The 15,302-nt window shown below is 37.0% G+C and overlaps 1 protein-coding gene across 1 annotated transcript in view; it reads right to left on the bottom strand.

Annotated features, from left to right (window-relative positions):
- Positions 1-15,302, bottom strand: part of ascc3 (activating signal cointegrator 1 complex subunit 3) — a 168,847-nt gene that overhangs the window by 78,073 nt on the left and 75,472 nt on the right. The window contains exon 11 of the mRNA XM_042755765.1: positions 13,765-13,929. Within this exon, the coding sequence (XP_042611699.1) occupies positions 13,765-13,929 (165 nt within the window). The remainder of the gene's footprint in view (positions 1-13,764; positions 13,930-15,302) is intronic.

The following is a 15,302-nucleotide window of genomic DNA, read 5'->3' on the forward strand; positions in this document are numbered from 1 at the left end:
ATCCAAAGTCTTCAACGTTGTATCTCACACTACTCTTTCCCCTAAAATGTCTGCCAGGAGCTATTTTATAGGATTTGGCTCTTTCCACTTTTGGAGCATACGGTCCTTTGTAGGGGTGTGAATCTTTGGGTAAACAGTAAATCGATTAGATGCATGATACTCACAATGGTATTCAATTTTAATCTTTTTTTGATTTGATTTCAATTTCAATTAATGATTCAATTCTCTGTTTTTAAGTGCATTCATAGAATTTTGTAAAAGCTTCTTTTAATGTGTCTTAGGTGAGAAAAAGAAAAACAGTTTTGCATGTACTTGGAATATAACAAAGAGTGCAACTGCCAATAAAATATTTTAAAGCTGAACACACCTATGGAAAGTATTTAACATTCCACATTTTTCCTAAAGACTTTATTTCCATGAGTTTTCTTGATCTGAAAATAAAAATTTTAAAGTACCCCTATTATGCCATTTCAAATATTGCCTTCCATGCAGTGTGTAATTTAGCTGAATGTTAATGTAAACCATCTGTAAAGTTCTAAAGCCAAAAGTGCACAATAAATTAAGTTACTGTTTCCCAAAAGAAAGAATCAACTCTGAACAGCCTAAACGAGTCATCAGTAATTCCAATCCCACTTCTTTGATGGCTACATGTCACGGGGTAACACATTTGCATAATGTCTGCCAATGTTCTGTGTTGGCCGGCTGCAAACAACTTGATCCACCCTCAAACACTGTAGTTTGTTCATGTGGTTAACTTCATGTCGAGAAGACTCGGTGTTCAATGAGGGATTCAATAAAACGCTTGCTCTTGAAAGATGGCTCACAACAGACTGGGCCGTCTGACCAATCAGAGCAGAGTAAACTCATGGGAAGGAGGGGTTTAGAGAGACTGAATCTTAGAACTGCTTTGAATGAATTGTTAGTGAATTGTTGGAAAATGAGTTGTTATGAAATGGATATTTTGAGAAAACGAAAGCGTTTTTTGACCTTGCATGCATGTAAACCTATTGTAGGAGGGGACAGCTATATCCCAAGACCCCTTAAATGTTTTCTGCTCACCCAAATAAATGATACCAGTACAATGGCAGTATTTTATCTTACCCAAAATAACAATAAGGGTTTCACTCTATAAAAGCATTTTATTATGATAGATAGTAGAGACCAAGCAATGAGTTGGCAGTGTTATCAATTGTTTGTGTGTGTTTGACAATAGCACTACTGTGAGAAAGCTGTCATCTGCTCAGGTGATAGCCCGTAAGCGACCTGATGAGAGATCAAACATTATGTGCTCAGAAAGCTGCTCAGAAAAAGTGGCAATGAGAGTTATGGACAGAGTTACCAGCAGTTGTGGCCTAATGGTTAGAGAGATGGACTTGAGACCCAAAAGTCATGGGTTTGAATCTCAGGTCCAGCAGGGATTGTCGGTGGGGGGAGTGAATACTCAGCGCTCTCTTCCACCCTCAATACCACGACTGAGATATGATACTGGACAATGTGATATGGACCTTTCTTTGTGCATTGGGGGACGGTCATGCTGGATCAGAAAAGGGTACTCCTCAAACAGTTCTCACAAAGTTGGAAGCATAGCATTGTCCAAAATGTCTTGGTGTTGGTTGCTGAAACATTAGGACTTTACTTTACTGGAAGTAAGGGGCCCAACCCCTGAAAAACGTATCATTATCCCTCCTCCACCAGATTTTACATGTGGCACAATGCAGTCAGGCAGATAATGTTCTCCTGGTATCCGCCTCCGACACGCTCATCAGACTGGCAAACTTAGAAGTGTGATTTGTCACTCCATAGAACAGGTTTCCACTGCTCCAATGTCCAGTGATGGCTGCTTTAGACCACTTCATCTGACGCATGACATTGTTCTTGGTGTTGTGAGGCTTGCATGTAGCTGCTCAGACATGGAAACCCATTTCATGAAGCTCCCTCCCTGCCTTCATTTCATTACCTGCCTGACTGCACTGTGTCCTTAGAGTTACAAATGATCCGCTCTTATCATCTGATCGTGGTTGTATCTCTCTAGTAGTGCTATTGGATCTTAGTGCCGCGTTCAACACTATTGACCACAACATTCTTTTGTATAGAGTAGAAAACTTTGTTGGCATTAATGGAAGTGCATTAACATGGTTTAAATCATACTTATATGACTGCCATCAATTTGTAGCAGTGAATGAAGAGGTATCATATCGATCACAAGTGCAGTATGGAGTACCTCAAGGCTCAGTACTAGGGCCGTTACTCTTCACACTTTAAATGTTACCCTTGGGAGATATCATCAGGAAACATGGTGCTAGCTTTCACTGTTATGCTGATGATACTCAGCTCTATATTTCTTCGTGGCCCGGTGAAACAATTTGAAAAATTAGTGGAATGCATACTCAATATAAAAAACTGGATGATGAGTAATTTCTTACTCCTAAATTTTGAAGAACACAGTGATGTTAATTATAGGACCCAAAAACTCTGCATGTAATAACCTAGAACGCTGTCTAAGACTTGATGTCTGCTCTGTCAATTCTCCGTCATCAGTTAGGAACCTAGTTGTGCTATTTGATAGCAAACTTTCCTTAGAAAGCCACGTTTCTAGCATTTGTAGAACTGCATTTTTCAATCTCAAAAATGTATCTAAATTATGACCTATGCTCTCAATGTCAAATGTAGAAATGTTAATCCATGAGTTTATGACCTCAAGGTTAGATTATTGTAATGCTTTATTGGGTAATTGTTCTGCACGCTTAATAAACAAACTCCAGCTAGTCCAAAATGCAGCATCTAGAGTTCTTACTAGAACCAGGAAGTATGACCATATTAGCCCGGTTCTGTCAACACTGCACTGGCTCCCTATTAAACATTGTATAGATTTTAAAATCTTGCTTATTACTTATAAAGCCCTGAATGGTTTAGCACCTCACTATTTGAATGAGCTCGTTACATTATAGTCCTCCACGTCCACTGCATTTTCAAAACTCTGGCAATTTGATAATACCTAGAATATCAAAGTCAACTGCGGGCGGCAGATCCTTTTCCTATTTAGCACCTAAACTCTGGAATAACCTACCTAACATTTTTTGGGAGGCAGACACACTCTTGCAGTTTTAGATGCAATCTAGATTAAAGACCCATCTCTTTAACATGGCTTACACATAACTAACATGCTTCTAATATCCAAATCCATTAAAGGATTTTTAGGCTGCATTAATTAGGTAAACCAAAACCGGAAACACTTCCCATAATACCCAATGTACTTGCTACATCGTTAGAAGTAGGGATGTCAACGATTAATCGATGATCGATTAATTGTCGATAAGAGATGCAATCGATTAAGGCTGTCGATGGTCGGTCAACCGATTTAATGTTGGGCTGCGTGCGGCTCATGCGCAAAACACGTGCGAGAGTGATGGTGACGGTATATAAACATCAACATCAAGCTTTTAATGTGATTTAATCTTTAAAGTACATTAAAATAGAAACAACATAAAAGTTCAACATAAAAAGCAATAGAAATGTAGTAACTAAGTCATTTCATCAGATAACTGTTCCATATCGCGCGCTTTGCAGGGCTGCAGGACACAGGACAGGGAGTCTATTCATTCCTACAACTTGTTAATTCGTTCCTATGACTTATTAATTTGTCGCAACTGTCCATGTTTCATTAATTTTGTTCCCTAAATAACCCATGATTTACGTGAAATAAGGGAACAAATTAATAAATCGAACAAATTCTTAATTCATTAAATCTTTAATTACCCTCCCCATGTTTACCACAGTAAGAGATGCGAAAACAGTGATTAAAAGTGAAAGATAATAAAATAAACCTGCGAAATTAGAGGGTTAGACTGTGAAGATTTAGGAAAAGAAACAATGCCTATATGTTATTGAATTTGTGGAAATTCGTGTCTAACCGGCAAACCAGAACAAATCCGCGTAAATGAAGGCTATGGGCCCGAACAGCATCCAGAGGCATGGTCACGATCTAACATTTTCCTATTATTCCTCTAATAAACAAAGCTTTTATACCACACTTGTCATAACCAGAGCTTATAATTTGTAAATAAATAATTGCTGGATTCAAAACAGCGATTAATAGGCGCTGTGACCGACACTGACAGTAGGTTTTCCCACGCGCATTCAGTGACGTCACTAAACGGTGACGCCATCGTTCACAAGTTTCTGCATGGACCTGACTAGTGCACATGTTCTCAAGCCCTGGGACAAAATGGGATGCTTTAAGGGAAATGTATAGCCTATGTAGCCTAAGTAATAGGCCCAACATAAAAAATAACAATTTGTTTTCATATTTTTTTTTTTTTTTTTTTTTAATGCGAAATATATCCGAATTGAATTATTAAGAGAACGGATCTAAAACAGAAGTGTGGCGGCGCTCCATAAGTTCACGGGAAAAAAAGGATGACAACACATTCTGTTTGTTTGCTTTATTTTACAAGAGCACAAATCTTCTGTTTTTATTGTGTGCGCACAAATGAAAGTAAACACTTTTGCGGAAAAGGTTTTGTAATTTTTTATTTTTTTTATGTCTCAGTTGTTTCGATCGCGCCGGAGCCTGCTGCACACGTATATTCTAGCGATTCAAACTTGCATCGCAGTCTGTTCATTATCAAAATAAAATAGTCAACTAAACATTTAAAAGGTTAGACTGGTCAGTTTAAATAGTCCGCAGTATACCGGCTCACTCTGCAGTTATGCAAAGGACGTTTTTGCTTATGTGAAGAGGATGATCTTTTCCGTCTATTTGCGAATGCGTGTAAAGTACAAGCCTAGTTTACATTTTAAATAATAGTTTAACATTCAAATACATTGCGAATATGGAAACATTTGGATTTGTGCCGAATGAGACATGAGCAATAACCTCCAAATAAATCTAGCCAAAGCAGCGCTCGCTCGTCCTCGTATGCACGCGCGCACTCATGGTCTAATGCACTGTATGTCGGATTATTAAAAACAAATAGGCCTAACGGATTGCAAAAATTAAAAATCTGACATTTTCTAGGACAGAATCTGGCAGGATCAAATTCATGTGAGCAACAGTGTTTTGGTGCAGCAGCGCCGATGTAGTTCACTTGATGTGCAGCGCAGTCACACGCGTGCCACAGTTACGTTTGGGATAATTTTATTTTAAATACCATAATGTCAGTTGAAAACATTGTAATTGTGTTTTAAAATACAACGAGGAGCACCACAACCATTTAAAGAGGCGCGTTCAGCGGTCTCCGTGCAGGGAAACAGTCAGCAAACTAAAATGACCTCAAACGTAGCCTATGGCGCGCTCACTTCATTTTATCAAATGATCATAATCACATCTATTAATTTTACAGTCCTGCTACTAGCATTTTATTCAGACTAAAACCCCTTTAATTCAAGTGAGCATTGTGTGTGTGTGTGTGTGTGTGTGTGTGTGTGTGGCTTTTGCACATCCTGTCATGCCTGTGACTGCGTGCCTACAATAGACGCATTTTGCAGCATTAAGGTTAAGGATTAATCGATTAATTGATCGTTAATTTAAACGACGATCGATCATGGAAATAATCGAAATTTGACATCCCTAGTTAGAAGAATGGCATCTACGCTAATATTAGTCTGTTTCTCTCTTATTCCGAGGTCACCACAGCCACCAGATCCAGTTTGTATCCAGGTCAGATGGTCACTGCAGTCACCCGGATCCAGTATGTATCCAGCCCAGATGGTGGATCAGCACCTAGAAAGGACCTCTACAGCCCTGAATGTCAGCGGAGACCAGGACAACTAGATGAGCCCCAGATACAGATCCCCTGTAAAGACCTTGTCTCAGACGACCACTGGGACAAGACCACAGGAACCAGATGCGTCCTCTGCACAATCTGACTTTGCTGCAGCCTAGAATTGAACTGCTGGTTTCGTCTGGCCAGACGAGAACTGGCCCCCCGACTGAGCCTGGTTTCTCCCAAGGTTCCATTCTGAGTTTTGGTTCCTTGCCGCTGTTGCCTCTGGCTTGCTTAGTTGGGGACACTTAATTTACAGCGATATCGTTGACTTGATTGCAAATGATTGCATGGATTCTATTTAAACTGAACGGAGCTGCATGATGACATCATTGAATTCAATTATGAAATGCCTTTATTTTTTGCATTATTGACACTGTTTTCCTAATTAATGTTGTTCAGTTGCTTTGACACAATCAGTTTTGTTTAAAGCACTATATAAATAAAGATGACTTGACTTGGCTCCAGCTTCACAGTTTTGGTGCTGATATTAATGCCAGTCGAATATTTTAACTCTTCAGCTATGGAATCAGCAGAGCGTTGGTGACTTTTACCCACCACGTTCCTCAGCACAAGGTGACCCTGCTTTGTGACTTTAAATGGTCTTCCACTTTGTGGCTGCTGTTTCTAAATGCTTTCACTTTCCAATAATACCACTCACAGTTGACCATGGAATATCCAGCAGGGATGAAATCTCATGATTTTTTGCAAACAAAACATTCTATCCCAGTACAAAGGTTGAATTCACTGAGCTCTTTAGAACAACCCCCCCCCACCTTTTTTTTTTTCCTTTCACCAATGTTTGTAAATGTACACTGCATATCTAGCTGTTTAATTCTATACCGCTGTGGCAATGAGTCTGATTGACCAGGATCAGAGACAGTACTGTGTTGAGGCAAAGATCTGAAGAAGGCTACAAAAATATTTCTGCTGCACAGAAGGTTCACAAGACCACATTTGTAATTCCTAAATGGAATAAGTCTGGTATTCCATTTAGGAATACCAGCGTGGATTTGCGCAGCTTGTCAGTTAACAACGGCTCCGTGTAGTAACAGCTGCTCTAAGTGAAATCACGCACCTGATGGAATTTATCGCTGATTAGATAACCGGCTTTACTGACGAGATGCGCATTAACGATCGGCCGATCTTGATCGGAGCACCCCTAATGACCAGATGTGCAAAGCTTGTGGCATCAAACTAGGTTGCTGCTGGAAGAGGTGTTAGTGAGGCCAGCAAGGGGTACTCACCTTGTGGTCTGTGTGGGGTCTTAACACCCCAGTGTAGTGATGGGGACACTATACTGACAAAAGCACCGTCTTTCGGATGAGACATTAAACCGAGGTCCTGACTCTCTGTGGTCATTAAAAATCCCAGGATGTCCTTCGAAAAAGAGTAGGGGTTTAACCCGGCAATCTGGCACAAATTTGCCCACTGGCCTCTGACCATCATGGCCTCCTAACCATCCCCATACACTGCTTGGCTTCATCTCTCTGTCTCCTCTCCACCAATAAGCTGGTGTGTGGTGGGCATTCTGGCGCAACATGGCTGCCGTCACATCATCCAGGTGGATGCTGCACACTGGTGGTGGTTGAGGATATTACCCCCTTCTATGTAAAGTGCTTTGAGTGCCCAGAAAAGCGCTATTTAAAATGTAAGGAATTAAGCAAGGAGTTGAGGGTCTGAATACATCTGAATGCAATGTGATGTGATATATATATATATATATATATATAAAATGTGCAAAATTATCACAAAAGGGATTGCTCTCTATGGGGTGTGGTGTGTAGACTAATGTGAAAAATGAAAATAAATAAACTGCTTAAATGAATTAATGCATTTTAGTATAAGGTTGCAACATGACAAAATGTGAAAAACTTGTATGAAAACTTGTATGAACATTTTCAGGGGTAACCTATACTTTGTCAAAAGTGAAACTATATTTTTCAACTCTACAACATTCACATCCATATCCACTACATTTACACAAAATTCACATCCAGATCTCTATTTAAATGATTCAAATGATACACTACTGGCCAAAAGATTGGAATAATTAAGATAATTAATATGTTTTTGAAACAAATTTTTTTTTTTTTTTTTAATGTTCACCAAGGCTGCATTATTTTTATTTTATTGAAAATACTGTTAAATAATGTAACAATTTAAAAGAACTGTTCTGTTTTAAAATTTAATTAATTTCTGTGATGATAAATGTGAAAAGACTATGTAAAATTATGACAGAGAAAGAGAAAGAAAGAGTTCTATGTAATTAATAAAGAAATGATATTTGAATGATGAAATTTCCTGCCAAATGTTCAGAAAAACACCATTTCAAGAGGTTATAAAGTAAAAGCTTTCAGAACTCTATCATCACTGTGTTTGTCATTTGAGGACTATCTGACACTTTTACAGTGGGTCCACTTTAAAAGACAGGCTCTTTCTTTTAATAAACGACATGGCAGAGTGCACTTTTATGTCTGTGAGGTAACAGTAATGATGTGCTGAGGAGATCTCTCTCAATGCCCTTGCAGAAGAGGACTGTGATTGTGGAGAGTAAAGTAACAGCATATAAATACTGTGTACAGATGCGTGAAAACTGATAGCCAGTGTTAGGATCATTGCATCTGAAAAGCCTTCAGCACATTCGAAAACATGATAGCTGAATTTGGGTCAAAAGTTCCTAAATAATATTCTCTGCCATGTATTTTCTTGTGCATCTATATCAGTTTTCAAATGGGCTGCAAGTCTTTTCTGACACCACATTAAAAACAAAAATGCTATATGCACATAAAATGCTAACCCTACTAACCATGAAATCATACATCATTAGTTAGGATAGCAAAATAAATAGCTTTTATTTCTTTGATTTCCCAATTATTTTGTTGATTACACTGTTCGTAGTGCTCTCCAGTGCACAGCCAATGCGAATGGGTCTACAAAGATGTTTTTTTCCCCCGTCTAATACACCAAATAGCACCCTCAGATACAGTCAATACAAAGAGCTTCACATTAAACTCAGCTTAAATATGCCTGTACTTGCCTGTGAGAAGAGGTATGCAATAATCATAATTTAACAATCCCATAGTCAATTCTGGTTCCCAAAGGTGTGCGAGTGTGCTATCTTTAGGCTGCACTAAGGCTGATAGCCCAACTAAAATAACCAATGTAAACTTCACTAACTTTTTGATGTAAAAAAGCAAAGCATTTGACAATGTCTGAACAAATACGGGAAAAACATTATTAAAGAATAGATGCTAGAAGATTCAACAACCATAATATATCAACCTTGTTTTTGTTTTTCTTCCTGAAGAAAAAAAAAAAAGCCAAGTAACATTGTTTTCCATCTCCTCCACCATCTTTTATTAATGATGCCCCTCATTTTGCTACTTCCACAGGCCACGATCTTGCTTACTGTGCAGAGATCAATAATTCAAAGTCTCCTAAAGACAGGAATACCTTCAAATTGTGTTGACTTTTGGCTCTACTACTGTGCACATACCCTAATTAAAATAAGAGACAAAGGAAAACATTTCTGCTGCGTTGTGGGGAGAAATTCCTTGATTTTGTGGCATTTCTACTTATTTTTCTCCAAGCAAGCAAAAAAAAAAAAAACAACTATTGTGCACACCTCACTATATTTAATGTAAAACATCTAAAATTTAACCATTTTGTATGTGGTTGCTATATGAACATTAACAAAATTTACAATGTAAAAAAAAAAAAAAAATAGTCTAACAACTATTTAAAACAAAACAGAGGTTAAAAATAACTGTTGTGGAAGCTTTATTGTGTCAAATCTGTTGTCTGCATTTCAATTATTGTATTAATGGTATACATTTTATGTTAACATAGATTAAAAAAGAGGTCAGATACATACAGCACCTAGGTTAAACTGTTCCATTTTTTTCTTCTTAACTAAAACGTTACTATGGTGACTCAAAACATTCCACTTTGTAGGTGGCCAAACAGAGTAGGTCCTAAGCCTGAGCCCAGGGGAACACCGTTGTTGACAGACAAAGGTTGCTATAGCATGTGTTTTATTCACAGGACACTGTCTGTGCTCAATGAAAAAACATGGATATTCCCTGGACATCAGGAACAGTCATCACTAAGTTAACATGCTTCTCTTTCACTCTGGATATATTAGGGTTATGATTGGGTGTTAATATAAGGTGTGCCTCCAGTGAGAAGATGTGTGCGTGTGTTCAACCAAAGCGCACAAACCTGCTCCTCAGAACGTGCACAAATATTAAGCTCTCTCTGAAGTACTGTATTTAAATGGACATATTCACACACAAATGATGTCAAAATTCCCATCTTGGTAAGTAACCTATAGCAGACATAGCCGGCTGAACGTACTGTATCAGTGCACTGGATAAGTGCATTCTCTTAAAATCACAGCACTTTCATAATATTAATCAAACAGCAACAAAAACCGTGACTCTTAAACCGTGATACAAACCGAACACTGAGTAAGTTAAACCGTTCCACCCCTAATACACACACACATATATATATATATATATATATATATATATATATATATATATGTATATATATATATATATATATATATATATATATATATACACACACACACATATATATATATATATTAAAGTCTCTTCAACACAGCTGCATTTATTTGATGAAATACAGTAAAACTGCTATATTTTGTGTTTTTGTGTTTATATATATATAGTTATTGTGTTAGAGTTAAAAACAACAATATATATATATATATATATATATATATATATATATATATATATTTAACAAATGAGAACATTTCGTTCCTTTTCAGAGTATTAGCCATAGACATTTATCTGTTGTGACTAACACATCAGAATTAGGGGTTATAAGAGAAGCATCTAGTTTGTAAGCAAGAAACTAAAATTTCTTCCATTTCAGTTCATTTGAACAGAAGCACCTGAAAGCAGAACATCTTTAATGCAGCAAAAATGTTGGTGCCAAGAGGACAGAATATTCTAATTCACTAAAGCTAACTGCTGCCCGATGTGTCACCATTACATACGCCAAAGTAACAGCTTGTTATCTTTCAGCTTTTAAAATTTAAATAAAGTGCAAAGATTGCATTCATTATAGCCAAAGAAACTAAATCTGACATTGAAAATCATGTGCACGGTATGATCTTGAACGATAATAAGCTCAGTTTGGCTTTAAGAAAAGCACACACAGCCTCACTGAACTGGTATCAGTTAACACTTCAAACGAATAGTGTGTGGACACAGTAAACAGCAGTCTCACTTGAAGTCATTTCCTTTCACTTAGTCGCCACTCAGTCCTACTGAAAGCTTCTCTCAGCTCCAGGCCTCAAAGTAAAACTTGCCTAATGAAGAAATGCGCAATGTAAATGAGAAAGCTGCATTTTCTGACACTTTGCCCTATGAAAGAGTCTTGAAGGGCAAAATTATCATGGTAGTTTAGCTGTGTAGTATGTCACAGAGTAGACATGAGCTTTGCTTGAGCTTATTCTGAAAATTCCTACATGTGATTGACACCTGACTGAGGCTCGTCAGAACGGAACATGGATATGGGACACCCAGTAATGTGGGCTGTCGTCTCTCCGGCTGTCAGGATTTGCATAATCAAACTAATATCCCAAATGGCCAGAGTGATTCCAGTAAGAGCGGCTGTCAATCATCATCAGCGGGGTCCTATCAATCACACACACACATGCATCCACTGGAGGAGGAAATTACCTAGGAACTGGACCACAAATGAGTGAATGAACAAACTACAGGGCTACCTACGGAAGTTCTAAGCGGCCATCCATTATAATTTTTTTCACACACACACATGCATCCACTGGAGTTATAACGACTTAATTTTCTCGTTATCTCGACATAACGAAAGTCCGTTTTCTCGTTATAACGACTTAATTTTCTCGTTATCTCGACATAACGAAAGTTTGTTTTCTCGTTATAACGACATGAAAGTTTTACTGTTGCTATAGTAACAAACTCAACTTTGACAGGCATCTGATGGACAGCCATGCAGGCGCTCTTACTGTAGCCTATATTTCAGCAAATTTTGCTTCGCCTAGGTAATAATAACGTCTACAATACTGTATAAATAAAGGCTGATCAATCACTGTTGATTTTTTCCAGAGACAGTACAACGAACATTTTGTTTTTTGTAATTAACATGTTTAAATGGCAACACCGCGCCATTAGAGCTGCTTGGATTAAACTCACTTTTAATTTTCCCTTTATATGAAATAAAATTATATATAATTTGTAATTTGTAGTAGTCATTATGTGGCAGATATCATGTGTGTTACAAGCTTCTGTTTGAAAAGAGCGTTCATGTGTACGTGTAGTGTATGTGTGTGTGTGTAGAAAAAAAAACCATTACAACATTACAGAACAAAACTGAATTAAATTAGCCTATGGATTTTACATATACATCACATTTCTCATCTATATGGTTAACAATAAAGATTAGTAATAAGGAAAAGAATCACATCAGCCTACATCGTTAAATCTCGTCCTACTGTAGATAAACAGAACATCTCCGCTTATTAACTACCTAATCATTAAATTAAAATTAAATTTAAATGAATCATGAGCCTAAAAGAAGCACAAAATATAATATATATTGGTGCAAACAGAATACAGTGATGTCAACCTTGGTTTTGATAAGCAGTTATTGATGAAACAGAATGCGTTGGTGAAACTCATGCATCTAGCAGGAACTTAATACACAAAATATTCATATTGATTCAAGCATTTAACATTTATGAATTAATTAAATGTCAGTAATAAACAAGACTGCACAAATTATAGCGATCACGAGGAAGGTCCGCGTACAGTAAAGTGGATAGTATACAACACCCCATCAGTTATATTCAGGTCTATAGTGCCACCTGCTGGCGCAGTTTTGTAAATTCTTAGAGAAAATTAAGTCGTTATAACGAGAAAACGAACTTCGTTATGTCGAGATAACGAGAAAATTAAGTCGTTATAACTAGAAAACGAACTTCGTTATGTCGAGATAACGAGAAAATTAAGTCGTTATAACGAGAAAACGGCCTTCGTTATGTCGAGATAACGAGAAAATTAAGTCGTAATAACGAGAAAACAAAAAGAAAAAAAAATATAATGCATGGCCGCTTAGAACTTCCGTAGCTACCTGTATCTATCAGGTATTTAATACTAAATCACTAGCAGAAACATAGACATAATGTCACCTTATGCAGACCACATATTTTTATTTGCCCCTGTGCATGCACAATATACACACTTCTGGAGCTAATAAAGTCTAAAATTAACTTTATGCTTCTGTAATAACCAATATTGAGATATTAAAAGAGGAAGAACATGAAATGTATATATTTCATTCACCAGAGACATATAGATTTAATTTACATGCAAACTAATTAGGGAATATTAATTAAAAGTACAATATTAAAAAGAAAATAAAGAACAACACACTGCTTATAGCTTAGTTACTATAATAAACCAACTAAAACACAAAGACAAACATAAAAATTAGAAACTGTTCAACTCATTTTAATTGCAGGCCTGCCTTTCAGTCAAACTCCAGTAGCACTGAATCAATATTAATGTTTCACTTGGAAAGAAAATGCAAACATATTCTTGTGAGTGTCCATATTGCCATTATCATGAGTGACTTGCACAACCTTTAAAAGTGTGAAAATGAAATGGATTGCCCTTGGACAGTTACAAATCCAGTTTCAGCTAAAAAAAGCACAGCGATAACACAGTACAATGTTCCTGCTGTAGCTTTTATATATATATATATATATATATATATATATATATAAATATATATATATATATATATATATATAAATATATATATATATATATATATACATATATACACACACATTAAAAAAGAGAGACTATAAAACACACATTTTTGGACACTTTTCAATCATTTTAATGCATTCCTCCTGAATAAAAGCATTAATAAAATTGAACACATCGAGTGCTATATCAGAATGTGTTACCTGACGCAATGTCCGGGCCACCAGGCTCTCCAGTACTGGCCCTCTATCCTCATGAAGAAGATGAACTTCATCCAGGATGAGCAGTCTGACGATCTGAGACAAAGCCACATCCCCCACACTCTTCCTTGTCACCACATCCCACTTCTCTGGAGTCGTCACCAACATCTACAACACAATACAGTCATTGGATGATTAAGGCCTTGCAAACATGTGCTGTGAATTATCAGCAGCTTGTCCTGGTATTTGCCAGTAACATGATTTTTGCAGTATATTGTCAGTCGCTTTGACACAAACTGTCTATTAAACATAAACAAATGTGAAAATAAATCAACAATAATGCATACTAGAGGTTGCGTTGCAGATATTTTCTTCTAGTCTGTGTCAACAAGTCTTGATCACATGACTTCAGATGCATGCTCTGTACATGATGAATGATTAAATTTCTGGATGACTAGTCAACTATTGAAAGTCGTGCAAGTCTTAATGCATACTCAAGCGAATGAGATGCCTCTACCATCTGGATAACTGCATGAGCATGTTGATATTTCAACCATTTTCAAACATTTTCTATATGACCAACATTCATCTACTGATAATATATGTGTGTTTTGTACACTGGTATCGCTTTCTCACTTTCTCTTGGAGGACTTTTTGTTTTGCATTAACAGTACTTTTACAAATGACTGGTGGAAACTAGGTCTGTGAGAAGCTAACTCTTAAGAAGAATGTCCTTATATCCCTCGAGAGAATTACATGCGGTTTGTTTTTAAAAAGTAATGAGAGGCTAAGGTACAGAAATATCTCGGCATCAGGTTTATAGGTTTAACTAGGTTTATCATAAAGGTTTGTTTTGACGTATAAGAGCTGCAAGCCAATGCGTCACATCACCTCAACAGACATTCCTGATGTACAAAAGGGTGTAAGGCTACATTCACATAATCATTCGTTGTGACTAACAGCTGATTTTTCAGTATTTCAGTTACAGACCGTTAATAAAAGGAAACACAGTGACTATGTACATATATCTAAAAACTGGATGGCATATAGCTCATATCTTCATCTCTGTAAATTACTGAAACCCCACATTAAAACCCAAGCATAATGCAAACAATGTGTGTGCAGTGCAGAATTTCTATCACACAGTATGAAGTGACAGACAACCTCCACTGCGTTTCCATTCACTAAGAACAGGGTCACTAAGAAAATGTCATTCTCAACATGGGAGTCCAGGAAATGTAAAATTAATAAGTAATGTGGCCATATTTAACACTATAAAAAAGAATTTAGCTTTATTCTACAACCATGTAAATGTAGCATAGGCCTCCTGTTTTGGGACACACATAACTGTTCACCAGAGTAGTCATTTGGAAAACTCTTGACAAAAACCTGGAGTAATGAGCACAAATCCAGGTTTATGGATGAGTTTACATGTGGAAGAAGCCAAGAAATCCCTTGAACCTAGAATCTTTGATTATGCCTGTTAAACCATAGAGTTTTCATAGTTTTTCAAAATCACCTTGTGGGAGTCATGAGGTGTG

Source organism: Cyprinus carpio, unplaced genomic scaffold, assembly GCF_018340385.1.
Source record: "Cyprinus carpio isolate SPL01 unplaced genomic scaffold, ASM1834038v1 S000006746, whole genome shotgun sequence".
Classification (NCBI taxonomy): domain Eukaryota; kingdom Metazoa; phylum Chordata; class Actinopteri; order Cypriniformes; family Cyprinidae; genus Cyprinus; species Cyprinus carpio.